General features: G+C 42.6%; 1 protein-coding gene across 2 annotated transcripts in view; it reads right to left on the bottom strand.

Moving 5' to 3' along the window:
* Sas-4 (spindle assembly abnormal 4) overlaps positions 1–27,868 on the bottom strand; it is a 202,940-nt gene that overhangs the window by 85,059 nt on the left and 90,013 nt on the right. For both annotated transcript variants that reach the window (XM_067144344.2, XM_067144346.2), the window contains exon 6: positions 11,235–11,390. In XM_067144344.2, the coding sequence (XP_067000445.2) occupies positions 11,235–11,390 (156 nt within the window). The remainder of the gene's footprint in view (positions 1–11,234; positions 11,391–27,868) is intronic.

Genomic DNA, 27,868 nt, shown 5'->3' with positions numbered 1-27,868 from the left:
AACTCCGATGCATGGACCTTGACATGAAGGTTGGTCTTTAGTAAGTAGACTGATGGCCCAGCTGCTCATCCACCTAGATGGGACAAACCCACTTAGGTGCAAGACCTGCGTCAAACCCTCCAATCTTATTATCGACTGGTTGGTTACGTCGCAGTACTTGTCGGCCTGGTAGGAAGATTTAGTTCTCTTTGACATTCTGAGCCTTGGCCTGGGTAAGGGATCTCTTCTCGGCCTAAGCTTGTTTCTCCTTGATGTCCTGCTGCTGCTTCTGTTGTTGCCACTCTACCAGGAAAACAGCTGCATCCTCTTGACCAGAAGTGGGTGGTGGACGAATCTTCCAATCCCCGGTGCCGTATGGGAAACAGCTGCATCCTCTTGACCAGAAGTGGGTGGTGGACATATCTTCCAATCCCTGGTGCCGTACAGCTGTCGACATATGAACAGCTCCGCTGGGGAATAGTCGGTGACACGGTTGATATGTCCTCGCATGGCAAAGAGCGACTGTGGTATCTGAAGGCCCCACAGTCGATGTTCTTTGTCTATTAGGTTGACCCATAGTATCCGTTTTTAGCTCCTGGTTCCGTCATTCTGTTGGATTGGCCCTTGGGTTGTAGACAGGGGTGGTCCAATGCTCCACACCCCATTTAGTCATCATTTGCTGCCACTTCCTTGAAGTGAACTGACTCCCGTTGTCTGACAGAATACACCGTGGGTAACCGTAGCGGCTGAAAGGCTGGTGATGCGTCTCGTTGTGGCTTCTGTATCGGAAAGGCCTCAGTTCACCTTGTGGAGAGATCGGTGATTACTTGGAGTCCTGTTTTACTCGGTGGTGTTCTAGGGTAAGGACCCATCAAGTCCATTGCTATGACCTCCCAAGGGCATTGTGGCTGCCTTTCTTGCTGACTGGAATCTGCCTTCCTGTTGCTCACCTTGGTGCAGGCACAGATGTAGCATCCCTTCACGTAGTCCAGGATGTCTTTCCGCACGTTGATCCAGAAGAATCTTCCTCGGATGGACTGATATGTCTCTTCACCTCCTGGATGTCCGGCTTCAGTGCTGTCGTGGAACATCTCGAGGTTGTCCGTCGTGTGTTGTCTGGGGATCACCACTACTGCAGACGTGTCGGAGATGTGCACTAAGAGTCCTCCATCAATATGGAAGTTCTTGTAGCACATCTTAAATTCCCTTGGGACGAGTCGACTATCGGGGGTCTCCTAATCCACTGCGTCGTGGTCCTACAGGGCTTGTATTGTTCCTGCCACTGTCTGAATACTCCCAGATCAAATTCCTTCTTGATGGTCATAAGGACAGGTTCCTTAGGCTCACCCTGGTGTTTTCGTGGGAATTCCCTCTTGACAGTGGTGTTCCTAGCTTCAGGTTCCATCACCGGGTAACTAGATAAGCTGTCACCTCCTACGTTCATTGGTCCTGGGGCGTGACACACATCGAAATCAAATTCTGCGATTAACAGAGACCATTACATCAATTTAGATTTTGAGCCTGAGACCAAGTTCAGCCATTTGAGAGTGGCGTTATACTTGTAGAGCTGGAAATTCCTTCCCTCCAAAGAGCCTCTGAATTTGCCCATGGCCCACACCACGGCCAAGGCTTCCATCTCGGCAGTGCAGTAGCGTTGTTTGGTGGGAGATAGCTTCCTGCTGGCATATTCGATGATGTCCCTTCTGCTGTCACTCCTCTGCTGGAATAACACTGCTCCTAAGCCGGAGTCGCTGGCGTCCGTCTGCAGGCACATCTTCCGTTGAGGGTCGGGATGGGCTAGACCGGGAGCTGGTCCATCGGAACGGGAGGTTGTTATGCAGTAGATCAGCGAGTGGTATTGCCTTCTCTTCAAAGTGTGGCACGAAGCTGCTATACCATCCACAAAAGCCAAGGAACTGACATACTTGTCGCTTGGTCCACGGGCGTTCAGCTTCTTCGATAGCTTGATTCTTCTCTGGTTGTATTTCTAAGCCTTCAGAGGTTAGGACATGGCCAAGATATTCTACGCGAGACTGGGCGAAGTGGCACTTCTCCAGTTGGCAAGTCAGTCCATGAATCTTTAGTCGTTCCAGCATTTTCCTCAGATGTACAAGGTGTTCTTGATAATTCTTGCTGTGAATTAAAATGTCGTTGAGGTACAATTGGTAAAACTCTCCAACATATCGTGATAATACGTTATCTATCAGCCTGCAAACTGGTACAATCCCCTCGGTGTCACGAAGGCGGTCAGTGGTCTAGAAGTTTCCTCGACCTCCACTTGCCAGTATCCAGAGTTGAGATCCAGTGTGCTGAAAACTTTAGACCCACTTACTTGTTTCAGCGAGTCCTTCAGGTCAGGTATGGGGTAGGAATCACTAACGGTCTTCTCGTTCAACCTGTGGAAGTCCACACATAGTCGATACTCCCCATTCTTCTGCTTTGGTAGGACGATAGGTGAAGCCCAACAGGATGTAGAGGGTTCGATGAGACCTTGGCCTACCATCTCTTGTTTCTTCTGGATGATGAAGTTGTGCTTACCTGGGTTGACTGGATATGGACGTTGCTTGATGGGTGAAGAAGACCTGCCTTCAATGGTGTGCATTACAATGGTAGTCCATCCTAGTTTATTGGTGATGACTTCCGGAAAGTCCTTTAAGGTGTGTCTCAACTCCTCTTCTTCACTCGGACAAAGATGTGTTGACTGGATATCGCCGAGGCCTATGTCGACTTCCGTATCCTTGCAAGTCCGGAGATTTCCATCGTGCCAGGCGACTTCATGAGCTGCATAGTCTAGGATCACACTGTATTCCACCAGAAAGTCATGACCCAATATGATGTCAGGTATCAGGTTCCGAATCACTGCAACGTCAATTACAATAGGCATGCACATACAGTAAGCGGCTAGGTTAGTCTGTCCTTGGATGGAATATATTACCCCGTCCGCTGCTCCCACTACCCTTCCGAGGTGGTGAGAGTTCATAGGCAGTAGTAATCTGGCAACAGTCCCATTAACAAATGAATGGCTTGCTTGGCTGCTGAGTATGGCTGAAAAATTCTCGTCACCAGTCTTTCAAGATGATAGCTGGGTAGGGTTGGCCGATTCTACTCACTATCTGACCAATCCCTCTCCTATTTGCCAGGGTTGCTCGTCTGTCAGGTCTTGAGGCACCTTCCTGTTCTCGGTCCCATTCCCCCTTAATCCAGAATGGGCTGGAACTAGTTCCTCCGATGTCAAGTTTGGGCACTTGTTCTTCAGGTGTCCCGCTCTTCCACACTGGTAGCACTTCCTAACTGTGCTGGGCTCTTGCATAGCTTTGCTCGTGTATTCCTCCTCCAGCTGGGCGATGATTCTGCTCATATCATCAAGGGATCTCGGTTGTGATACTTTCACTAGGGGTCGAATCTTATCGTGGAGTAGCTCAGTGATGTCTGGGGCCTGTTCCACGAACGAACTTTGCAACTTTTCAACTTTGCACTTTTCACTTTTCAAATTTTGCAAAGTGCAAAGTCTTTCTGTTCCACCATGGTCTAGGTTGTACTTTTCAATTTTTTCGCAAAGTGAAAAGTCTTTGCGAATGAGTGATACGATCGAGTTTATTCCATGAGCAAACTGTATAGGCCTAATACTCTACGATTTTAATGCTTTACTTTTCGCGGCAAATTTGACGGTATAATTGTCGTACAGTTTACGTTTTTATCATGGGAAAAAAGGTTATTACAAGTAGCTGGCTGTGCTGGAAGTTGTCAAGGAGAAACGTGACATACTTTTTCGACAACTTTAAAGATAACCTCTCAAATTATGACACATCAATATTAACCTTTGATTACTCGCGCGGGGTCTTTGAGGCCCCACTCCCTTTTTAAATTGTTATAGTTTCCCGGAGTGACTACGTGTGACCTTGACACTTGCAATAGCTTCATGTAGTGGGGAGGAGAGCTCAGTTCAGTAGTTGGTTCACTGTTGCCAAGTAAGGTACTCAGTGGAGAGCAGTGACCAGGCCTGGAAGACCCCACGCGAGTAATTACGTATGAAAATAAAATATGTTCATATTCTTGCACATATTGCTTATAACTAACTATTTGTTTAGTTTTGATGATGTGAACGTGTAATACACATATTTTGGCCAGCATCTGAACCTCTTGTAAAGTCTGGGAATTGCTAATATACAAAAGTAAGCCTATAACCTACAGTATAAGGCGCTTCTACTTTGACATGAGATACAGTGCAGCAAATAGAGTGGGTTACTTCGATTTGTATTTCGCTTTCAGATGAATACGGCTGGAAGGCACAGTCGTCAAGTACAGGATATTGAACAGTGGCTTTTAGAAGAAGAAGAAGAAGAAGTAGTAGTCTATTATGACGACGACGATGATGATGATGATGATGATGATGATGTCCCAGTTGCTTCTGATTGTGATCCAGACTGTGAAATATTGAGCAATCATAAAGCGGTAATACTGATCTCCAGAATGCATCATGATAGCTATTGAAGAGGCTGAGAAGGAGAAATCGAAAATAGTTCTGTTTTATAAAAGCACGAAAGGTGGTGTAGACATAAATGACAAGTTATGCCAAACTTACAACGTAGCACGACGAACCAACAAATGGACACTTGTTGTTTTCTATCATCTCTTCAATGTGGTTGGTATCAACGCATTCGTTGTATGTGAATTCAATTTAAGCCACGAGAAAAACATCCCAAGGAGAGTATTTTTGAAAGAACTGGCGAAAGAACTAATGAAACCATGGCTGTTGGTACGTGCTGCTATACCTAGCCTGCCTAGAAATCTCAAGAAAAGACTACGTACAGATGATGGTGACAGGGAAAATGAAGAGGAGCCAGACAATTCAAGAAAGAGTTGCGTGATTTGCCTTAGGTGAAATGACAGGAAAATAAAAACTAGATGTGTAAAATGTAAGGAACATGTCTGTGGAGAGCACATGAGGAAAATATGTGAGAATTGTGTGTAATGTGAGAAAAAGAACATTTTCATGAGCTTAATGTTACTTAATGTGTATTGATTTCTTGTAAACATCCTTTTTAATGTGATGCAGTGTTTGCAGTAAAATAAGATGCAATTGTATTGTAATTAGGTATTTTTTCAATGCATACTGTCCCGGAGGCCTTGAAGACCCCACGCGAGTAATAAAGGGGGGAAAATGAGCACGAGTACCTAAGGGTTAACGAGAGTAGGCTGCCGTCAACACATTCACACACAGAAGGAAATTCACCCTTCATTAGAAATGCCGTCGCTATATTGAGTGGATTATCAGGCCAACGTACTGTTAGGAAATATTACATTTACTATAACATCTACGACTTTGGTAACAGTTCGCAAATAATTGTTTTGATGTCACATGCATTGGTGTTACACCGTGCAGCTGGGCACCATTTACTAACCAATGTAAGCATATAAAAATTTGTTCTTTTCCGGAAAGGGATTGACTTCTTTTTGTTACATGTTTCAATAAATGTCCGATCATTTCAAGAATATAATGACCCTGTGTTGGGGTAATACGAAATCACTCGCGAAAGTCCGTCGAAGTGAGGTTATGAAAATTAATCTCGTCTTTGTACGTTCTCTTATTGGATTCTTCATCACTGCCCTCACTTGATGCTAATAAAAGCTCACGTCGTAACCAAATTCTACGCCGAGAAACTAGTGTATATACTTGTTAATTAACATATGAAAAGGGAATCATCTCTTTGCAAGATTTATGAAAACTTTTCACTTCATTTCTTTGCACTTTGCATTTCTGTACCAATGGAGGAACATAACAGGCTTGAAAAGTGAAAAGATTCCTAACTTTTCACTTTTCACTTTGCAAGTTAAATCTGAAAAGTGATGGTGGAACAAAATCTGAACTGAAAAGTGCAAAGTGAAAAGTTGCAAAGTTCGTTCGTGGAATAGGCCCCTGGTAAAATCTCGTTTTCGCTTCCTTCCGGGTGCAGACACTTGGAGAGTTGGTACTTCTGTAGGACGAAGGCGCTACCTCTCACGCTAGTGGTTTGTGCCTCAGTCAGTAGCTTCCTTTTCACGGAGCTCTTCACCCCTTCGGAATTAAACCTAGCCAGGAACTCCCTCTTGAAGTCCGTCCAGTTTAAATTTAGACCTTTCAAGTTATTCCACCAAGTAGCGGCTTGCCCCTTTAATTGTGGTGTGATGAGTTGCACGAAAATGTCCTCTGGTAGGTTAGTCCTTCCTACCAGACTGACCGATCCCTCGATGAAGCTAGTCGAGTTTTCTTCCAGTTGCCTGTGGAATTCTGGAAGGCTCCCTATAATCACTTTCGGGTCTAGTCCTGTATTGCCGGTTAGGTTTGAGGGGTTTCGAGGTGTGGCAGTACGTCCGGTTTGAGGGGTTTCGAGGTGTGGCAGTACGTCCGGTTTGAGTTAATCTATTTTCTAGTGCGTGAAGAATGCTTTCCCTTATAATATGCACATCTCCCTTGATGGTCGAAATCGGGTTTTCTATCCTTCCTTCAACAGGAAAAATACAGCTCGCGAAATTTCCCTTGATGGCAGAGATACGGCTTTCAAAATTTCCCTCAATGGCAGAAATTCTCTCCTCAACCTGTTGCTTTATGCCGGAAACCTGGATTTCCACCTCCTCCCTGAGGTTCAGGACATCCCCTTCCAGCTGGCATACTCTACTACCGATCTGGTCAACCTATCCCAGTTTTGACCTGATGTCCAATATCTACTTCGTTAATCGATTGTTGACACCGCTATTTTGTGATGAAATTTCATCATTTACGGTTGAAATTTTCGATTCTAGGTCCTGTTCGCCTTTGTAAACCTGCATGTACACTTGTGATATTTGTCCGGTTAACACCGAGTTAGAATGAGAAATTTCGTCTGAAATTTTGCCTGAAAGTTTGTCATGTCTGAAATTTTGTCATTTACTTTCGATATTTGATCTGCAATTTGTCCTGTTAGGCCGGAACTGACGTTTGAAATTTTGTAATTTACTTTAAAAATTTGATCAGCAAGTTTGTCATTCTGTTCCGATAAGTTGCAATTGTATGTCTCAAGTATTATTACAATATTATAAGTCAGGTGGACTTATAATATTGTAATAATACTTGAGACATACGTCAACTTCAATACGGAACCAAAATGAGAATAGTCACTTGTAAGTTGCAATTAACTCGTGAATCAACGTCTGAGATTTTATCATCATGGTCATTAAGTTAGAACACATTTCGGGAATATTTACCTCATCTTCCGATGTTTCGTAGGAATCTTCGTCGACTTTGATGAAAAACTTTTCGGGATCTCCTCCTTTTTCAACGAGATCTTCCCGTAACCACATCTGGAGCGATTTCTTCTTCCTGTTCGTCAGGAGATTTCTCTTGGTGAGTTTGTCTTTAGAGCTTTTTCACCGACATTTTCTAGTATCACTTTCATTTTGATCATTTCGCACTTACACTTGTATTTACTCATAAATTTTTACGTCCTGTCACGCTCACTAGTTAATGTATCCACAATGACGCACACAAAATGCGTTCAACTTGCGTGCATCAATTTATTTACAATTATTTACAAATTAAACACACATAACCTTAATCACAGTATCACAAACAAAACACTTCACTCCGAGGACATCAAACAAGCCACCATTTTAACAACTGCCTATCACTCATGGAGACTGCAACAACTGCATATCAACTACCAACTTTACTAAACCAATTCACATACTTCAAACTCATTAGCATGGCACACATCTGGTCAGAACAACTCCTGTTAAACCATGACTCCTACTAAACAGTAACTCTTCTCTACCGTCAAGACCGCCTCGTTATATAGGTGCCTGGCCAGGTTTCTAGAAAGACACGTTACAAAAATACCTTCTCGTAAATTCTCAAGTGCCTAATAACATGGTTATAATGCACAGAATATTCTACCAAAATCTCATCTGATCTAGTGCCATTCTGGTTGTTACAGTGTGTTACACCATTCTGTAGTGGAATACAAGTCATATATGTAGGTAATAAAAATTATCTACAGGTAAATTATCTATGGTAAATAAAAATATAAACAGACTCTGGGATGGGTTTAAAGAAGGGAGGTAAGGAATGGTAAAGACCCACCTTATTATAATAGAGAAATAAAGAGACTAAGAAGAAGGTCCAGACTGGAAAGAAATAGAGTTAGAAATGGCTGTGGAAGTAAGGAGAAATTGAAGGAACTTACTAGAAAATTGAATCTAGCAAAGAAGGCAACTAAGGATAACATGATGGCAAGCATAATTGGCAGTCATACAAATTTTAGTGAAAAATTATTATTATTTTTTTTTTTTGCTACTTGCTTTACGTCGCACCGACACAGATATGTCTTATGGCGACGATGGGATAGGAAAGGCCTATGAAGTGGAAGGAAGCGGCCGTGGCCTTAATTAAGGTACAGCCCCAGCATTTGCCTGGTGTGAAAATGGGAAGCCACGGAAAACCATCTTCAGGGCTGCCGACAGTGGGGCTCGAACCCACGATCTCCCGATTACTGGATACTGGCCGCACTTAAGCGACTGCAGCTATCGAGCTCGGTTTAGTGAAAAATAGAAGGGTATGTATAGGCATTTTAAGGCAGAAGCAGGTTCCAAGAAGGACATTCCAGGAATAATTAATGAACAAGGGGAGTGTGTATGTGAGGATCTTCAAAAGGCAGAAGTATTCAGTCAGCAGTATGTAAAGATTGTTGGTTACAAGGATAATGTCCAGATAGAGGAGGAGTAGAAGTATTAAAATGTACATATGATAACAATGACATTTACAATAAGATACAAAAGTTGAAAACTACAAAAGCAGCTGGAATTGATCAGATTTATGGGGATATACTAAAGAAATGGGTTGGGATATAGTACCATATCTGAAGTACTTATTTGATTATTGTTTGGTCGGAGGAGCTATACCAGATGAATGGAGAGTTGCTATAGTAGCCCCTGTGTATAAAGGAAAGGGTGATAGACATAAAGCTGAAAATTACAGGCCAGTAAGTTTGACATGCATTGTATGTAAGCTTTGGGAAGGCATTCTTTCTGATTATATTAGACATGTTTGTGAAATTAATAACTGGTTCGATAGAAGGCAGTTCGGTTTTAGGAAAGGTTATTCCACTGAAGCTCAACTTGTAGGATTCCAGCAAGATATAGCAGATATCTTGGATTCTGGAGGTCAAATGGACTGTATCGCGATTGACCTGTCCAAAGCATTTGATAGGGTGGATCATGGGAGACTACTGGCGAAAATGAGTGCAATTGGACTAGACAAAAGAGTGACTGAATGGGTTGCTATATTTCTAGAAAATAGATCTCAGAGAATTAGAGTAGGTGAAGCTTTTTTGACCCTGTAATAATTAAGAGGGGAATTCCTCAAGGCAGTATTATCGGACATTTGTGTTTTCTTATATATATAAATGATATGAGTAAAGGAGTGGAATCAGAGGTAAGGCTTTTTGCGGATGATGTTATTCTCTATAGAGTAATAAGTAAGTTACAAGATTGTGAGCAACTGCAACGTGACCTCGAAAATGTTGTGAGATGGACAGCAGGCAATGGTATGTTGATGAACGGGGTTAAAAGTCAGGTTGTGAGTTTCTCAAGTAGGAAAAGTCCTCTCAGTTTTGATTACTGCGTTGATGGGCTGAAAGTTCCTTTTGGGGATCATTGTAAGTACCTAGGTGTTAATATAAGGAAAGATCTTCATTGGGGTAATCACATAAATGGGATTGTAAATAAAGGGTACAGATCTCTGCACATGGTTATGAGGGTGTTTAGGGGTTGTAGTAAGGATGTAAAGGAGATGGTATATATGTCTCTGGTAAGAACCCATCTAGAGTATGGTTCCAGTGTATGGGAACCTCACCAGGATTACCTGATTCAAGAACTGGAAAAAATCCAAAGAAAAGCAGCTCGATTTGTTCTGGGTGATTTCCGACAAAAGAGTAGCATTACAAAAATGTTGGCAAGTTTGGGCTGGGAAGAATTGAAAGAAGGAGAGTTGATAATTCCAAATGGATTATTAAAACATATTAAGGCTAGTAAAGAGACGTTATCGTTGCTCACTTCAACTGAAGTTTATAATAAAATTGTTACGTTGGAACAAGTAAAGTGGGGCCTTGTGATGGTTGAGGGTGTTAGATAAAATTATCGGGTTTGAACAGTTCAAGCGTCAGGATAATGATGAAGAATGTAGTTAATAACTCTGAGTGGAGTTTAAACACAATTTTTAAAAATTAGTAAAGAGACGTTTCTGCTGCTTAGAACAAGTGGGGGTTTATAATAATATAAAAATGGTATGTTACATGTTATAATTCTCATGTTTTGGTCCGTATTGAAATGTACAGTGAAGTCAAATAAATATTAAAATTTATTTATTCCACCTATTCAATACATAAATAGAGATTTTAATTAAGAAATTAAATCTTGAATAAAATTATAGGAACATGTTTCGCCCTCGGAGTGAAGTGTTTTGTTTGTGATGCAGTGATTAAGGTTATGTGCATTCAATTTGTAAACAATTGTAAATAAATCTGTGTACATAATTTGACAGCATTTTCTGTGTATCATTGTGGATACATCAAATGGAGAAACATCCCCCAATTAATTCCTGTTGTATAAGTCAACACGGAAAGGTAAATATTAACTTATGATAACTTATGATATGTCAGAAGTAATAAATGTACTGAAGATATCCCCATAGTCACAGCTGCTCACAGTGTATATGACAATGAAGAAGATGAGATGGATGAAAGTGACATATACAGCACGGTGAATACTCTAAGTGACATACTTCACGAGTGAAGTGCAATACACAAACCATACCCATATAATTGTTATTTCTTTCAGATTTAACAGTCAAAATGTCTGATAAAATAATCTGAAATATTTCTGTAACTGAAAACAGATTTATATTTTTCAAATATTAGCAATTTTTTCCATGTTACCTGTAAAAACATGTCCTAGGTATACTGCATTTTCTTTTCTGAAATGCTCACAGTTTTATGTATTACTGAAATTTTTGTCACCGGAATATATGTTAAATTGTTTAGGTGTCAACGTTCGATATTTTAGTTGCAAATTTCACGGAAAAATAGTTGAGCTCCTTCAGCAGACCTCTGTAGACAGCTGAGTGTATGAGGATTAATATGGTGATGGCATTTCGTCTCTTGTTTCACCAAATTAATTTAAACTGAAATCCGGTACATGATGTAAAACAATGACATAATGAACCAAGTGAGTTGCATATAGCGTACCTTCTTCAAAGCATCCCTCTCCTGCTTCAGCTTGTCATTCTCGTCCTTGAGCTCTCTGATCTGTTTCTCCAGATTCTGAATTCTGTTGTGCGTTCTCACCTGCGTCGCACTCCATCGACTGTCTTTCTTCACCAGCTCCTCTTGCAGTGAAGCGATCTGATAAAAAAAAGGAACACTGAAAGCATGGTAACCTGTTGCAAGGAAATGGAGAAAAAGTCTGCCCAAAGGAGATGAGAGGGTATAACAGCAGGGAAATTACAAATGGAAATGGAAAAAGGATAAATTGAAGGGCTCACTGAGACAGGAAACCACAAGCACTAAATTATAACTAAAACAACAAAGGTGCACTAACTAATGCATATCTACCAACAATGTGGAATAAAAATTCATTAAAAAATTTCTACATCAGCAAAATAACGCTAGGAATCAAACAAGGCAGAGTAAAACAAAACTGATTTAACATTACATAATACTGTAATCTAGGAAATAACCTACATAATAATGCTCTTCAGGACCTGCTCACCTGATGAGTTAAACTGAGCACTGTCCCTGCATTGCAGGAGGCCATAGCCCTTGGGGGATTCACAAGGCTATTTATTTCTTTAAACATTATTACATACATACATACATACATACATACATTACATTATCATTATAGACTGTTATGCCTTTCAGCGTTCAGTCTGCAAGCCTCTGAGAATTTACTAAACGTCGCCACAATCCTCGATTTGTAACTAGTGTTGTGGCCTCATTTAGTTCTATACCTTCGAAAAGTTGTTTCCAAGGAGTCCCTCGCCTGTCAAATGGGAGTGGGACTCCATTACTCCCATAGATCCGAGGCTTGCCTGAAATGTTCTGAGCTCGGTAAATTCATGAAGCAGGATGCTACCCTACTTGCACATAGTCCAAGTGAAGATCTCTCCTCTAACGGGTTATGGACCACCGGTGAATTGTATAGTCCTAGCCGCCTGAGCACAAGGAGGGCCATGACTCAGAATATGTCTGAGATGCCCACTCCCATTCCATAGCAACTGGTATCCCGACTCTCAGGACCACTTGCTAGGCCACTCAGCCGTTGCCCATGGTTCACGAACTAGGATGTGACTACAGTAACCCACAAACATGAACCATACATTATTTATTTATTTATTTATTTATTTATTTATTTATTTATTTTATTTATTTATTTATTTAATAATGGATGAAATTCATAAGAACATTAAACAGAGATTGGGAAGAGAGGCAACAAAAGCCATGTTGTTTGCAGATGATACAGTGATATGGGGTGAGGGTGAAATAGAAGTACAAAAATACGTAGGAAGAGGAGAGATAAAACAGAATGGTAAAATTCTGGAAGTGGTTAAAAGTTTCAAGTACTTGGGAAGTGTGATCACAGAAGATGGAAAGATTTACGAGGAAATTGGAAAAGGAATACAACAAGCAAACAGCTTCTACCAGAGTATAAGAAACCAAGATGATCCGAAGAAATGTAAGAAAGTATTATATTCAACCTATTATGAACCCATACTAACCTATGCAGCTGGATCGTGGGCTATGACAAAGCAAGAGGAGAGTAGAATACCGGCAGCGGAGATGAAATGCCTAAGAGGCATTGACGGCAAGACCAGAAACGACAGAATTAGAAATGAAGAGATAAGGAAAAGAACAGGAATCTTGAAACTTCAAGATAGGATAGAAACAACAAAGCTAAAGTGGTATGGGCATATGATGAGAATGGGAGAAGAGAGAGTGACAAGAAAGGCTTTTTCAGAGAAGTTAACAGGAAAGAGACCACAAGGAAGACCCCAAAAGAGGTGGACAGATTCAGTGTGGGAGTGCATAGAGAAGAGGGGAGGAAAACCAGAAGATGTACTTAAAAACAAGAGTGGCGGAGAGAAAGGCAGCGATGGAGATCCTTGATTCACAACCCGACCCGGGAAGCTGTAAACAGGAAATGAAGATGATGATGATTTATTTAATACTCTAATGGTTATAGCGTCCGCCATGCCAATTTGAGAGGGACTGGTGACGTCACCATTTGGGCCACCTGTTTATTCTTCGACTCTGTGGAGGACTCTGATCGGAAAAACAAAGAAAAAACAGCAAAAAGTGACGTGAGCATGGGCTGTGAAACTGCGTCTGAAGAAGTAGATTTATTGTAAGTGATAATTAGAATTAATTAATAAATCTTAAACGTAAATCGCTTATCCAGCCAACACGCGACAATAGGTGTCAGAATCGGGATCGACTCATAGCTAGTGAATGGTAAAATGGATAACAAACAGTTTCTGGTTCTTCTTAATAAGTTCACCAAACTGTCTTCCAAACAGGATGAAATCAAGTGTGAACTGAAACTAGAATTTAATGAACTTAAGGATGGACAATGTAAATTAGAACAGGAAGTGCTTTCTCCAGAAATAAAAGTAAAGAGCAACATTATGCAGGACGGTTGAGGTGCTGGCCTTCTGACCCCAACTTGGCAGGCTCAATCCTGGCTCAGACCGGTGGTATTTGAAGGTGGTCAAATACATCGGCCTCGTGTCGGTAGATTTACTGGCATGTAAAAAAACTCTTGTGGGACAAAATTCCAGCACCTCGGCATCTCCGAAAACCGTAAAAGAGTAGTTAGTGGGACGTAAAGCAAATAACATTATTATTATTATTATTATTATAACAACATTATGCAGGATGTTCAGGAACTCATAGATAAACAACTTAAAGATATACTGCAGGTTGTGGAGTGTGGGGTTCATGACCTGAAAGGGGAAGTGAGTGCCCTGAATACAAGAGTGACGGATATGGAGACTCGTGCTAGGCCCACCAGTAGCCATGGCAGCTCAAGTGCCACGAAGGTGAAGCCCCGTGCTCTGATGGGACCACTTCTTGGAGGAACTTCCGGACGCAATTTGAGATCGTGTGCGGGTACCATGGTTTTACATCAGAGGAAAGGGCCGTACACCTAATCGCCAGATTTCATGGATCAGCAGCGGAAGTGTTACACAGCCTCCAGCCAGGTACCACCTACAAAGAGATTGTGGGAGTGCTTGACAACCGATACGGTGACCACCAACTGACAGCCACATACCGAGTCCAGCTGGAAAAACAGGACCCAATACACTAATGAGACGCTGCAAGAGTTTGCACAAGATGTGGAGCAGCTATCTCACAAGGCTCTAGATGGCCTGCCTCAGGACCACGTACAGCAGGAGGCAGACTATACTTTTATTTTTATTTTCAAAAATTTTTTTTGCTAGTTGCTTTACGTCGCACCGACACGGATAGGTCTTATGGCGACGATTATATACTTTTATTACTGGACTTAGCGACAGTGAGGTCCGTCAAAGGCTGATGCCCTGACGCTAGCCCTGAGGATGGAAGCAGTGAAGAGAACAGAGGCACCGTCACTAACGATATGAGCCGCAAGAAGCGAAGACGCGCCGGAGACCTGTTCCGCCACAGGAAAAAGACGCACGCTACCGCTGAGATGCTGACACTCCTACAAGATCACCTAATGGAACTGCAGCGAGTGTGGCCACCTGCGGAGGAACTGCTGTGTAGAGGCAGTCCATGATCAGGGAAATCTGACAAAGAGAGGGGCTCGTCGGTGTTGTCACTATTGTTCCCTCGCTTCATGTTAAATGTGGTCACCGAGCAGAGTGATGACAGCTTGATCGCTGATGTGTGGCTTGGAGACAGGCCGTGGGAGATCACAATAAACACGGGAGCGGCATTAACCATTGCCAGACCTGACATCGTTGAGGGACAGCTAGAGAAAGAACCCAACCGCCCCTATGTGCTACGAATGGCTTCAGATGACACCATCTCTGTCCTGAAGGAGGCGCTACTTCAACTGACTCTGGAACGAAGCCTACGGGTATGGGACTTCGTCGCTGCTATTATGGGTGAGGTCATCCTGGACGTAGATACGCTATGGGCGTATGAGACGACTGTTGGCATAGGATGTGTGTTGTGGCTTGGTAGACATGAAGTAATGTTCTGATGCCCAAGGATACCTCCTCGAGTAGCGTGATTAACGCTGGCCAGCGACAAAGTTATACCAGCCAATATTGAGATGATGATGACAGCACGCCTAGAGGGACCCGCACAAGGTGACAGCGAGCTCGTGGAACCCGAATCGACAACTGCTGATCAAGGACTCTACCTAGCGAGGACACTCGTTCCGCCACGAAGCTGCGTGAACCTGTCACATGCGTTGGGCCAGTAGACGACCAAGGTGCGCAGATTCTGGAAGTGACCGGAAGATCGGATAAGCTCCGGAAGATTATATCCGACGCCTGGAGGCGGGACAACTCAAGGTGCTTAAGGAACTAATCCACGACTTCCGGGATATCTTCACTGCTACCAGAGGCGACTACGGAAGGATGGATAGAGTGTACCATCGCATAAACACTGTTGACGCCACCCCAATCCGGCAGCAACCTTGTAGGGTACTCCTGGCAAAGAAGACAGAAATCTACCAGATGCTAGCTGACATGAAGCAGCAAGGAGTCATTGAAGAGTCGAACAGCCCGTGTCGCCACCGGTTGTCCTGGTGAAGAAAAAGAGCAGCAAGCTCCATTTTTTTTGGGCGTAGATTACTGCAAGTTGAATGATGTCACGAAGAAGGACTGTTTCACGTTACCTCGGATAGATGACATCTTGGACACATTATCTGGAGCTGAGTGGTTTTCGACTTTGAACCTGAAGTCTGGATACTGGCAAGTGGTGCTCCATCCAGAAGACAAACAGAAGACTGCGTTCTCAACTGGCCAAGGGCTGTACCGGACACCGTGATACCCTTTGGTTTCTGCAATGTGCCAGCGACCGAGAGACTGATGGAGTCTGTACTGAGGGCGCTAACTCATGATGCCTGGCTCGTATATCTGGACGAAATCATTATTGTGGGACGCACATTCAGCGAGCATGTTGAGAACCTATGGAGAGTGTTCCAGACTATGTAGCGCTCATCTAAAGTTAAATCCCGGAAAATGCCAGCTATTTCAGAAGATGTGCTACCTGGGCCATATCGTGTCATCGGAAGAGGTAGCCACAGATCCAGAGAAGTTCGCAGCTGTCAGAGACGGGCCTGTGCTGAAGGATAAGCGAGAGCTCAGGAGTTTCCCTGGCCTTTGTATGTATTACCGCAGATTTATAGCTGGCTACGCAGATCTCTCAAAGCCTCTCACATGACTCACCGAGGAGAGAAGGCATTTCCAATGATCAAGTGATCCGCACGCTGAAGGAGCCCCTGTGTACAGCAGCCATCCTGGGACACCCAAAGTCTGGGGAGAAGTTCATCATGGACACAGACGCCAGCAACGTAGGAATTGGAGGGGTGCTATCGCACGTACAAGACGGCCAGGAGAAGGTGATCGCCTACTTCAGCCAAGACATTGTCGAAAAAAATAGAGCGAAATTACTGCGTAACACATCGGGAACTGCTGGCCATCGTGAAGACCCTGGAGCACTTCCACAAATATCTGTACGGGCAGCCTTTCCATCTACGCACCAATCACCTGCACTGACCTCGTTCCTAAGCTTCAGAAACTTGGAAGGACAGACAGCTTGCTGGGTACGTCTTTGGGAGAAAGACTTCACCACCAAGCACTGACAAGGTGTTGCAACTACGACACATACACGAGATGCTGTCATTTGTTTACACAATTTTATTTACAAATTATATACACATTTTACACACACATTAACGAACCGCCATCTTGACGAACATTTGACTGCTACATTAGCATGTCAACCGATTACCAACACAACAAAATCACAACATGAGTTCACACACTCGATAAAGAATTTCACTAACAAGTCTCGCTAACAACTCAAGTCCAACTCCCAACATTCTCTCTTTATATACCCTGCCTGACCAGGCTTCTAGAAAGTACGACACAACATATTTTCTCGAGTCTTCTTGAGTCTCCAATAACCTATGTACAAATGGATCGAACAGTCTATAAACCTCTAGTGAGAAAGGTGCATTGTTCTGGAACCTTACACTGTGTTGCACAATATTACATTGGATTTGTCCATCATATTTACAGGTAATAATAAATTATATACTATTAATTATGTGTTCTTACATTAAATAAACTCTTATTAATATACATACATTGTTACCAGCCCCAGTCAAGGCTTGGAAGTGGAGGCCTCGCCCACACATGCTAGAGAGGCATCCGTGGTTCCTCCACATGGGCGTTACGGTGGTTCAGGTGAAGTGGGGCTGGTGATTGAAGTGAAGGCTCACTGCGGGGTGCTGGAACCAACACATCACTTTACTCTACGTAGCCTGGACGAGCCGCGGGTTGAGAAAGGGGCGATCCCAACCTAGGGGGAAAGTCATGCCTGTGAACTCAGTCATGATAATGCCAAGTGGAGACCACGTGAGTAGGTCTACTGAAGGGGGAACAAACCTGGCTAGGTTCCTGCCAGGGGTGGACCACTGGATGGATGACTGAGGGGCGTGGTCTCTGCTATGGAGAACCTGAGTTGCGGGAGGACAATGTCTGGCTGTATGCCTCACCACGGACGGTGAGAACAACGCTCAGGACCCTAGAAGGGGCAAAAACCCTACGATTGATTGAAATATGGATGCTTATAAAGAACCAATTTCAAAAACTTCGACATCAAGGGAAGCCATGGAAGCTCCAGTAGAGCAGATCCGGGAGCAAGCCCAAGAGGAAAAATGGAGACAGAAGTCCCAATTGGACAGGCTGTCGCACCGACTCAAAACAAGAAATGGCAACAGAAGCTTCAGTAGGGCAGACTGCTAACACAAGCAAACTATGAATGTCCGTAGAGACAGAACTGAAGATTTCTGCATTGAAAATCAACAGATTTCATATCGACAGACCATCTTGCAACAGTGCATATTACAAGCAAAGGAAGAGAGCAAGGAAGGAAGCCAAAATAGCGGCCGTAACTTGGACAGAGAAGAAGCCAAGGAACAGCGATCGGTGAGAGGCTATCCCTCCGACAACGCCCAAAACGCCAAGGTCAGGGGATAGTACGCCATCAAATTCAGCTACAAAACCGCCCGCCAAGAAACAGAAAGAAGAGATGGTCATGTACTTTTCGGAAAGACTAACTTCAATCAAGGTAGATATAATACCTAAAACCTTTCCAGATGGGAAACTGAAGGAGGAAGGCGGTGAAAGAACTTTCATCTGCTCTGATAGCGCAAATGAAACTGCTGTCAGATGGATGCCTTCCAGGATTTCTCCAGTCTCCAAGGCTGGAAAGTGGAGCAATGGAACAGATCTGTGCAAATCCAGAAATGAAAAGCTGGCTGGAACAGACAGTGGCCAATTGCAGCCCTTGGAAAGGGGAAAATTTAGAGGTGGCCGAAGCCAAGAAGGTGCTGAATACTACAAAGGTCATCACCAAGTTTCCTCCTCCACTTGACAAGATGAAGGTTGATGATGTGCTTGTCAGTCAGGATACATCAGCATGACACCAAACTTCCAATGAAAGAGTGGAGAGTGCTGAATGTAACAACTACTGATGACACAGGAAGGACAATTGTTTTGGCCCTTAATGAAAGAGATTTTGAAGAGCTCAAGAAAAGAGGCCTTAAGGCCAAGCTTGGACTTGGACAGATCAAATTTCAAATAATTATGAGAAAAAGAAAAACAAAAGCTAGCATTGGCAAGGATGGTACTGAAAGTTCTACAGTGCAACCTACAACATAAAAAATCAGCTATGGCCAATTTCGTCAGGAAGTTCAAGTCTGAGGCTATCGTTGTGGCTCTTATACAAGAGCCATGGGTAGTTAAGGGCAGAGTAGCAGGACTGGCGGAATCTGGAGGTAAGCTAATGTACAATACATCATCGAATATGCCTAGAATATTTTACTTGTGAGCAGAAAAAAAAAAAAAAAAAAGCCTTTTGTTGCAGGAACATTGATGAAAGGATTAGTGGCAGCCAAGATAAAACTTGGAAATTGGGAAGGTCCCAGAGAAATAACCATAGGCTCTGCATACCTTCCATATGACTCAACCAATCTGCCCCCATCAGAAGAGGTTGAAAACCTAATTTGCAACGCAAAGAGGAAAAGCAAACACCTAGTCCTTGGAGCAGATGCAAATTCACACCACACGGCATGGTGCAGCATGAACTGCAATGCAAGAGGTGAGTCTTTACTAAAGTTTATTATTGGAACTGAGTTGAAGATACTAAACCTAGGAAACAAGCCTACATTTATAAATAAAAATCGTAGGGAGGTAATAGACATTACACTGCAAACTTTATTAAAGACTGGAAGGTGCTGGACGAACCATCATTGGCAGACCACCAGCACATCCAATTTGCAATAGATACGAGACTATGTGAGATTGAGATGTACAGAGACCCAAAAAGAATTAACTGGGATACAGAGACACAAAAAAATTCCAACTAACGTGAGAGGACAGAAAGAATTGGATGAAGCAGTGGAACTATTAGAAGAGGCCACTATAGACTCATTCCATGAAAACTGTCCTCTCAAAAAAAAAAAAAAGTAAGGCGGTGGAACAACAAACTAGCCAATATGAAAAAAGAGGTTAGGATGTTGTATAGAATATCATCTAGAAATGGTATGTGGGATGTATATCATAGGAAATTCACTGAGTATAATCTATATACGAAAAGCAAAAAGAAAATCTTGGAGACTGATCTGTGAGAAAGTGGAATCACACACTGAAACAGCAAGGCTCCAGAAGGTTTTGAAAGCAACCCATATAAATCAGGTGGAGACACTGGAGAAACCAGATGGGTCGTTTACTCAGGTGGAGAAAGACACGCTGGAGATGCTAATGGCGTGTCACTTTCCTGAGGCTGAGGAGATGACAGAAGAAGAAACGGTTGGAACAGACCGAAGCTCGAAGAGCAGACAGGAACTGTGCCAACAGAATAATAGAACACAACTAGGTAAAATGACCAATTGACACGTCTCACCCTATAAAGGCTCCGGGGCCAGATGAGATACTTCCAATACTCCTACAGGAAGGAAGGGAGATACTCGTCAATGCCCTGAAAGACCTCTTCAGAGCTAGTCTAGCTTTAGGGTACGTGACAAAATCATGGTCTGAAGTTAAAGCAGTATTCATACCTAAACCTGGAAAGGCAAATTATGCCCAAGCCAAAGAATACAGACCATTAAGTTTAGCCTCCTTCATGCCGAAAACAATGGAGAAAATTCTGGATAAATACATCAGAAGAACGGTGCAACTGAACTCAACGTTAAACGATAATCAGTTTTCATATAGCCCTGGCAGATCAACTGAAATAGCAGTCCATCAGTTGGTGTGTGAACTAGAGGAAAGCCTAGAATATAAAGAAATTGCACTGGTGGCATTTCTAGATAATATAGAAGAAGCCTTCAGCTATACAACCTATGACTCTATGATCAAAGCATGGGAAAAGAGCAAGGTGGGTAAAACCGTCGTCAAATGGATTAAAAGCATGTTAGATGGAAGGAAGATAAGAGCAACCCTGTTTGAAGAAACGCTGACGGTTAGGGCCACCCAAGGCTGTGCTCAGAGAGGGGTTATTTCGCCTCTGCTGTGGAACCTCTTGGTGAACAAAATCATAGCTACGCTCAACGAACAGGGTTTCTATACACAAGGATACGCAGATGACCTAGTGATTGTGGTACGAGGCAAGGTGATGAGTGTTAACCAGGACCTCATGCAAAGATCACTCAACCTTGTGGAGAACTGGTGCCGGGAAGAACACCTATCAGTTAACCTGAACAAGATAACTCTTGTCCCTTTTACAAGAAGGAGAAAATTAGAGGGAAAGAGATCACTGAAGCTCTTTGGGAAAGATATATATATGGAAGAACAGGCACTGCACCTAGATGTAGTGTTAGATAAAAATCTAACCTGGAATCCACATATAGAAAGGAACATAACCCGGGCCAAGAACATACTGTATGCATGTAAAAGTTGTTGTTGCTATATTTGCTCTACGTCGCACCGACACAGATAGGTCTTAAGGCGATGATGGGATAGGAAAGGCCTAGAAATGAGAAAGAAGCAGCCGTGGCTATAATTAAGGTACAGCCTGGTGTGAAAATGGGAAACCACGGAAAACCATCTTTCGGGCTGCCGAAAGTGGGATTCAAACCCACTATCTCTGGATGCAAGCTCAGAGCTGCGTGCTGCTAACCGCATGGCCAATTTGCTCGGTTGCATGTAAAAGAGCTGTTGGGAAGACATGGGGCCTAAGACCATCAATGGTAATGTGGATATACACAATGATTATTAGACCGTTGATGGCCTATGCTGCAATAATCTGGTGGCAGAAAGTAAGTCAAGGAAAAGTCGGCAGCAGATTGGATAGCCTACAGAGAATGGCATGCATAGCCATAACTGGGGCTACGAGAACCATGCTGACAAATACCTTGAATACTTTACTAGACCTCTCATCACTATGCAATTTCATAAAAGGACAGGAGAGAATGAGTTCAAATACATTGGCACAATCAGAGTGCTGGAATGCACAAAGACCCAATCTAGGACACTGTAAAATTAACAGAGTATTAACAGAGGAAGTTCTACACATGCCTTCTCATCATATGATACCAAAGTACAACTTTGAAAAACCGTTTGAGACCCAGGTAATAAAAAAGGAAGACTGGGATATCAACAAATGGAATACTGAAAAAGAAGATATAGTGTGGTGGAATGATGGCTCAAAGACTGTGGATGGCACTGGAGGAGGGATCAACAGGGACAGACCTGAGAGATCAATTCAGATGAGCTTGGGCAGACACACTTCAGTCTTTCAAGCTGAAAACACAGCTATCACAACATGTCTTGAGGAAAATCTGAAAATGAATTATAGGAATAAGAACATTTTCATTTTTACGGACAGCCAAACGGCCATTAAGGCACTAGAGGCAGTCTGGATAATATCCAGAATTGTCTGGTATAGCCACTCACTTCTCCTGAAGCTCTCAAAGTTCAACATTGTCAAAATAATATGGGTACCAGGGCATGCAGGTATAGAAGGAAATGAAAAGGTAGATAAACTGGCCTGGGGAGGGGCGGAAACCCATTTTGTAGGCCCAGAACCTGTATGCGGGATTTACTATGTACAACCCCGATACTACATAGGAAAATGGGTACAAAAGAAACAAATGGAAAACTGGAAAAATACTCCAGGATGCAGGTTTGCAAAGGAACCGATAAAAGAACCAAACAAGAAGGAAACTAAAGAACTGTTGAAGCTCAGCAGAGAATATATAAGATAGGTAGTAGGACTGTAGACAGGACACTACCATCTGAAAAAACACTGACATAGAATTGGAGTAATAAGAGACAACATATGTAGGAAATGCAATGAAGCAGAGGAATCAGCTAAATACACACTTTTCGAATGGAAAGCGCTGGGTAGAATCAGACTCTCCACTCTAGAACTACCAAGTGAAGAGAGAGAAAAAAATCCAAGAAAACCCAATAAGAACAACCTGCAGCTTTGTGAGAGGAGCAGATATATCTAGGCGGGAATGATTGGAAAAATATGGTAGCAAAAGATCTTAGAGGTCACACTAATTAGGGAGTAATATTTAGAGGCCCCATGAAGGAAGGAAGAATAAGAAGCATGTACATACAGCAGAGGTATCGTGACATAACCTCACATTATCACTATCAATTGTCAATACGGCCCATAATGAAATTCCTAACTTATGATAACCTCACATGTTTTGTTACACAAGACAGATCATAGAACACACAAATAATAAATTATACGATGACGATTTATACCAAATAAAGTCTGTACATAACTATGTAAATAATAATACTAATATGTGTAAACATCTTCATAGCCACACCTCACAAGTCATTACCATAATAATAATAATAATAATAATAATAATAATAATAATAATAATAATAATAATAATAATAATAATAATAATAATAACAACAACAACAACAACAACATTAATACCTACTAATCGAGCTCAATAATTTCACTATTTACCCATAGGTTGAGAGTATTGCTCCCAAGTTATACTAGTCTATTACACTTCCATCAATATCCCCCTTATAGCCTAACTTGAAACAATTTCAACGGTGTATCACACTCGTCGACTTTGCCTTGGTCATAGATTAAAACATCTCTATTCCTCAATGTTGATGGGTGTGCTTTCCTCTTCTTGATTGGATCTTGCCGTGTCAGGGGTCAGTATCACTTTGCCGCCAGCCTCCTCCTCGTGACCAGATTGTGCCTTGTCATCAGTAGCCTCTCTTCCAGATGGACCCGTGGCAGTACCCGACTTACTCTGTAAGCGCAGCAGTTGGGTGACACGCTGCAATTCTGATGCGTGAACTGGGTGGTTACGTTACAGTACTTGTTGGCCTGGTAGAAAGATCTGGGTCTTTTTGACATCTTGAGCCTTGGCCTAGGTAAGGAATTTCTTCTCAGCCAATGTTTGCTTTTCCTTGATGTTCTGCTGCCACTCTGCTAGGAAACAGCTGTATCATCCTGACCAGAAGTGGGTGGTGGACCAATCTCCCAATCCCCGGTGCCGTACAGCTGTCGACCAAGAAACAGCTCTGCTGGGGAATAGCCAGTGACACGGTTGATGCGTCGTCACAGGGCAAAGAGTGACTGCGGTATCTGACGGTTCCACAGTCAATGTTCCTTGTCTATTAGGTGGATCTGAAGCATTTTTTTTAGTTCCTGGTTCCGTCCTTCTGTTGGATTGGCCCTTGGGTTGTACATAGGAGTGGTCCAGTGCTCCACACCCCATACAGTCATCATTTGCTGCCACTTCCTTGACGTGAACTGACTCCCATTGTCTGACAGAATGCACCCTGGATAACCATAGTGGCTGAATACCTCATCCTGCAGAAGGCTGGAGATGCATCTCGTACTGGCTTCTGGTATCTGAAAGGCCTCAAGCTATCTTGTGAAGAGGTCGGTGATTACTAAGAGTCCTGTTTTACCTCTTGGTGTTCTAGGGTAAGAACTCATCAAGTCCAGGGCTATGACCTCCCAAGCGTGTTGCGGTCATCTTCCTTGCCGAGTGGAATCTGCATTCCTGTTGCTCGCCTTGGTGCAGGTGCAGATGTAACACCCTTTCACATAGTCAAGATGTCTTTCCACATGTTGACCCAGAAGAATTTTTGTCGAATAGACTGATATGTCTCTTCAAATCCTGGATGTTCAGCTCCAGTGCTGTCGTGGAACTTCTCGAAGATGTCTGTCGTGTGCTGTCTAGGGATCTCCACTACTGCTGGCGTGTTGGAGAGGTGAGATCTGTACATCACCAGTCCTCCGTCAACTCGGAAGTTCTCGTAGCACATCTTGAATTCCCTCGGGACAAGTTGAAGATCAGTGTTCTGTCTCCTAATCCACTGCGTCATGGTCCTACAGGGCTTGTCTTGTTCTAGCCATTGCTTGATTACTCCCAGATCAAGTTCCTTCTTGACTGTCATAAGAACAGTTTCATTGGGTTTGCTCTGATGTTTTTGTGGAAACTCCCTCTCGACAATGGTGCTCCTAGTTTCAGGTTCCATCGCCAGGTGTTGAGAAGATGCCTTGCCTTGAAGATGCATTATCTGGATATCTCTCAGGTGTACATCGACTTCCACATTCTTACAAGTCCGGAGGTTTCCATTGTGCCAGGTGACCCTCAGACATCTGTCTTTTCCCAAAAAGACTTTATGAGCTGCATAGTCTGGGATCACCTTGTATTCTACCAAAAAGTCATGACCTAATGTAATGTCAGGTATTAGGTTCTCAATCACTGCAACGTTAACTACAATAGGCAGGTCCATGCATTTTGTGGTTAGGTTAGTCTGTCCTTGGATGTAATAGGTTACCCTGTCCGCTTCTCCCATTACCCTTCCGAGATGGTGGACTTCATAGGCAGTAATAATCTGGCAACAGTCCCATTCACAAATGAGCGACTTGCTTGGCTGTTGAGTATGGCTGAAAAATTCTCGTTGCCTATCCTCAAGATGATACCTGGGCGAAGATGGTCTGTTCTGTTCACAATCTGACCAATCCCTTTCCTAATTGTCCATGGCTGCTTGTCTGTCGGGTCTTGAGGTGCATTCCTGTTCCCGGTCCCATCCCCCCTTAATTAAGAATGGAGCAGACCTAGTTTTTCGGACGCCAAAGTTGGGCATTTATTCTTTAGGTGTTCCGTTCTTCCACACTGGTAGCATTTTCTAACTGAGCTGGCCTCTTCTGTGGCTTTAGTCTTCTGTTCTTCTTCCAACTGGGCGATGATTCTACGCAGATCATCAAAGAATCTCAGTTGCAATACCTTCACTAGGGGTCTAATCTCATCGTGAAGTAGCTCTATGATATCTGGTAAGATCTCGTTCCCGCTTCCTTCAGGATGCAAACGCATGAAAAGCTGGTACTTCTGGAGGATGAATGCACAAGCTCTCATGCCAGTGGGTTGTGCCTCAGTCAGTAGCTTTGTTTTCACAGAGCTCTTCACCCCTTTGGAATTAAACCTAGCAAGGAATTCCCTCTCGAAATCAGTCCAGTTTAAAGTTCTTCAAGTTATTCCACCAAGTAGCGGCTTGCCCCTTTAACCCACTGCCATACTTTGACAGAACCTTCCGTCCTGCAATTGTAAGGCGGTAACATACTTTGACAGACACTTCCGTCCTGATGCAGGAAACACTTATAAGTTTGTTATCGCAGTTAGCTGGTCAGAGAGATTTATTCTGTTTGTTTTGCAGCCTACCTGATTGATGTCAGATGATAACTGAAGCTATTTTCTCTGTGTGATTAGTAACTCTGAGCTGAAATATGGAAAATAAAAAGCACTTCAATTTGCTGCTCATTGTAAACAATCATGGCGGCATCCAAGCACGGCATGGATGAGGCGGCTATTCGTAATGACGCAAGTGTGATGGTACCGGGTGGTACACCTCCACGCCGCTAATTCAAATATGGCGCCAGTGGAAATTCCTCTACAGGAGAAAGCCTGAACTTTAACAAACTGAATTAACTCAACGGTTTTTTGGAAGATGTCACTACTGTAAATTTGGTACTTTGGAAGTGTTCTGAACTGTGTCTATTTTGATTTGTGTTTGTTTGCTCCGTATCAAGAAGTTTGGTCATTCCCTAACAGATGTCTCTACCAAAACTTTGATAACGCACTCTGGTGTAAAAGAATGAACTTTCTTGAAGAAATTTAGCATTCATAAGTTTTGTTTTTACTAAATTTTGTTCTGTGGTTTGGGGGTTGACAACAGTTATCCTTCTTTCCGCCTGTTTTGAATTTAACCAATAACTAATTTTTGTCATTAATTTCTGACCAATAGTGTCTTTCCTTCTCAATGTTGATGTGTAACTTTTAGCAACCTAATAAAATTGAGGGGGTGTGTCTACTCATTCTTGAAAGGTCTCGAATTCTCCACGAGGGTATAAAAACTGCTGATTTTCTTGTCTCGGGCCACTTCTGTAACATCTTTCTTAGTGTGTGGATATGTAGCAGGGGGCGGGAAGCGCCTCTTTCTCCAAGCAGCAGTTCATCTACAAGGTAATGGCCTGTTAACATCTTCATTTCTTGCTAGCTCAGCAGTTTCTCAGGGAGGGTTTGAAACCTTTAGTATGTAACCTACCCTTTTAAAATGTAAATTATTTTCTGTCTATCTACAAATTACAAATCTGTAAAGCGGGGATAGAGAGTGCTTCACCCTCTCGAACTCCCCTTCATTTTGAATTTGAGGTGACTATGTTTTCGTAACCGTTTTTCTCTTCCTTCTTAAAGTCTTAAACTTATTTGCCGACTAGTCACCTCCATAGATTGGGATTAGCCCCTGTATCATCGGCCTAGTGCCACATAGGTTTTTAGACAAAAACTTGGTGTAGGAGTGCAAGTTATCGCCTCCATTTATTTTGTATATTTTGGGCCATTTTTCTGAACCGGTTTGTTTTCTTCATGTGAAGGCCCCGTAGGTTGGGTATTAATTACCCCTGTTTCCTTGTGTGCCTTAAGGGCAGATAGAAATGAAGTTTGTTGTAGCCTTTGATAAGCTTGTAAAATCGAGAGCGGGACAGCTCTTTATAGTGTTGTGGTAAAAGTGCCTTAGAGAGGCTTGAGATGTAAAATTGGGAGCTAATGCTCCATGTAATTAAGGGTGTTCTGCCCTTTGGTATCTGGTTATTGTGAGCTGAGAGCTCAGAAATTATTTTTGGGGCTCAAAGCCCAGATCTTGTAATAACTCCCTAAATCTTGTGATTTCTTTGTATCTAATTTTGGCTTGTTGTTGACTTGTTAAGTTTACAAATTCTATGTCATCATTGTTAAGTTTTCAAAATATAACCTTTGTTAAAGTTTTAAATTAACTTTAATTTTGTAGTTGAGACCTATTCCCGCCCGCACCTTCTTTCACCTCTAACTACCACGGAGAACTCCGTAACAGTGATAATAGGTATAACTTGAAAACAATATTCTCTCACCCATGGGTAACTAATGCAGATATCGAGCTCGAATAATTATTATTTAACGATTATTATTATTATTACTTGTATGTATGGCTGGGAAGTGTTACATCATTTTAGTATTTGTATTATTATTACGATATGATCGCATTGTGTGTGAGGTTATGTCATGAAAATAGTATTATTATTATTATTATTATTTACATAGTCGAATGAACTATTGT

This window comes from Anabrus simplex, chromosome 3 (genome assembly GCF_040414725.1).
Source record: "Anabrus simplex isolate iqAnaSimp1 chromosome 3, ASM4041472v1, whole genome shotgun sequence".
NCBI lineage: Eukaryota > Metazoa > Arthropoda > Insecta > Orthoptera > Tettigoniidae > Anabrus > Anabrus simplex.
Note: the sequence above shows the minus strand (reverse complement) of the source record. Positions and strands in the feature narration are given on the sequence as shown.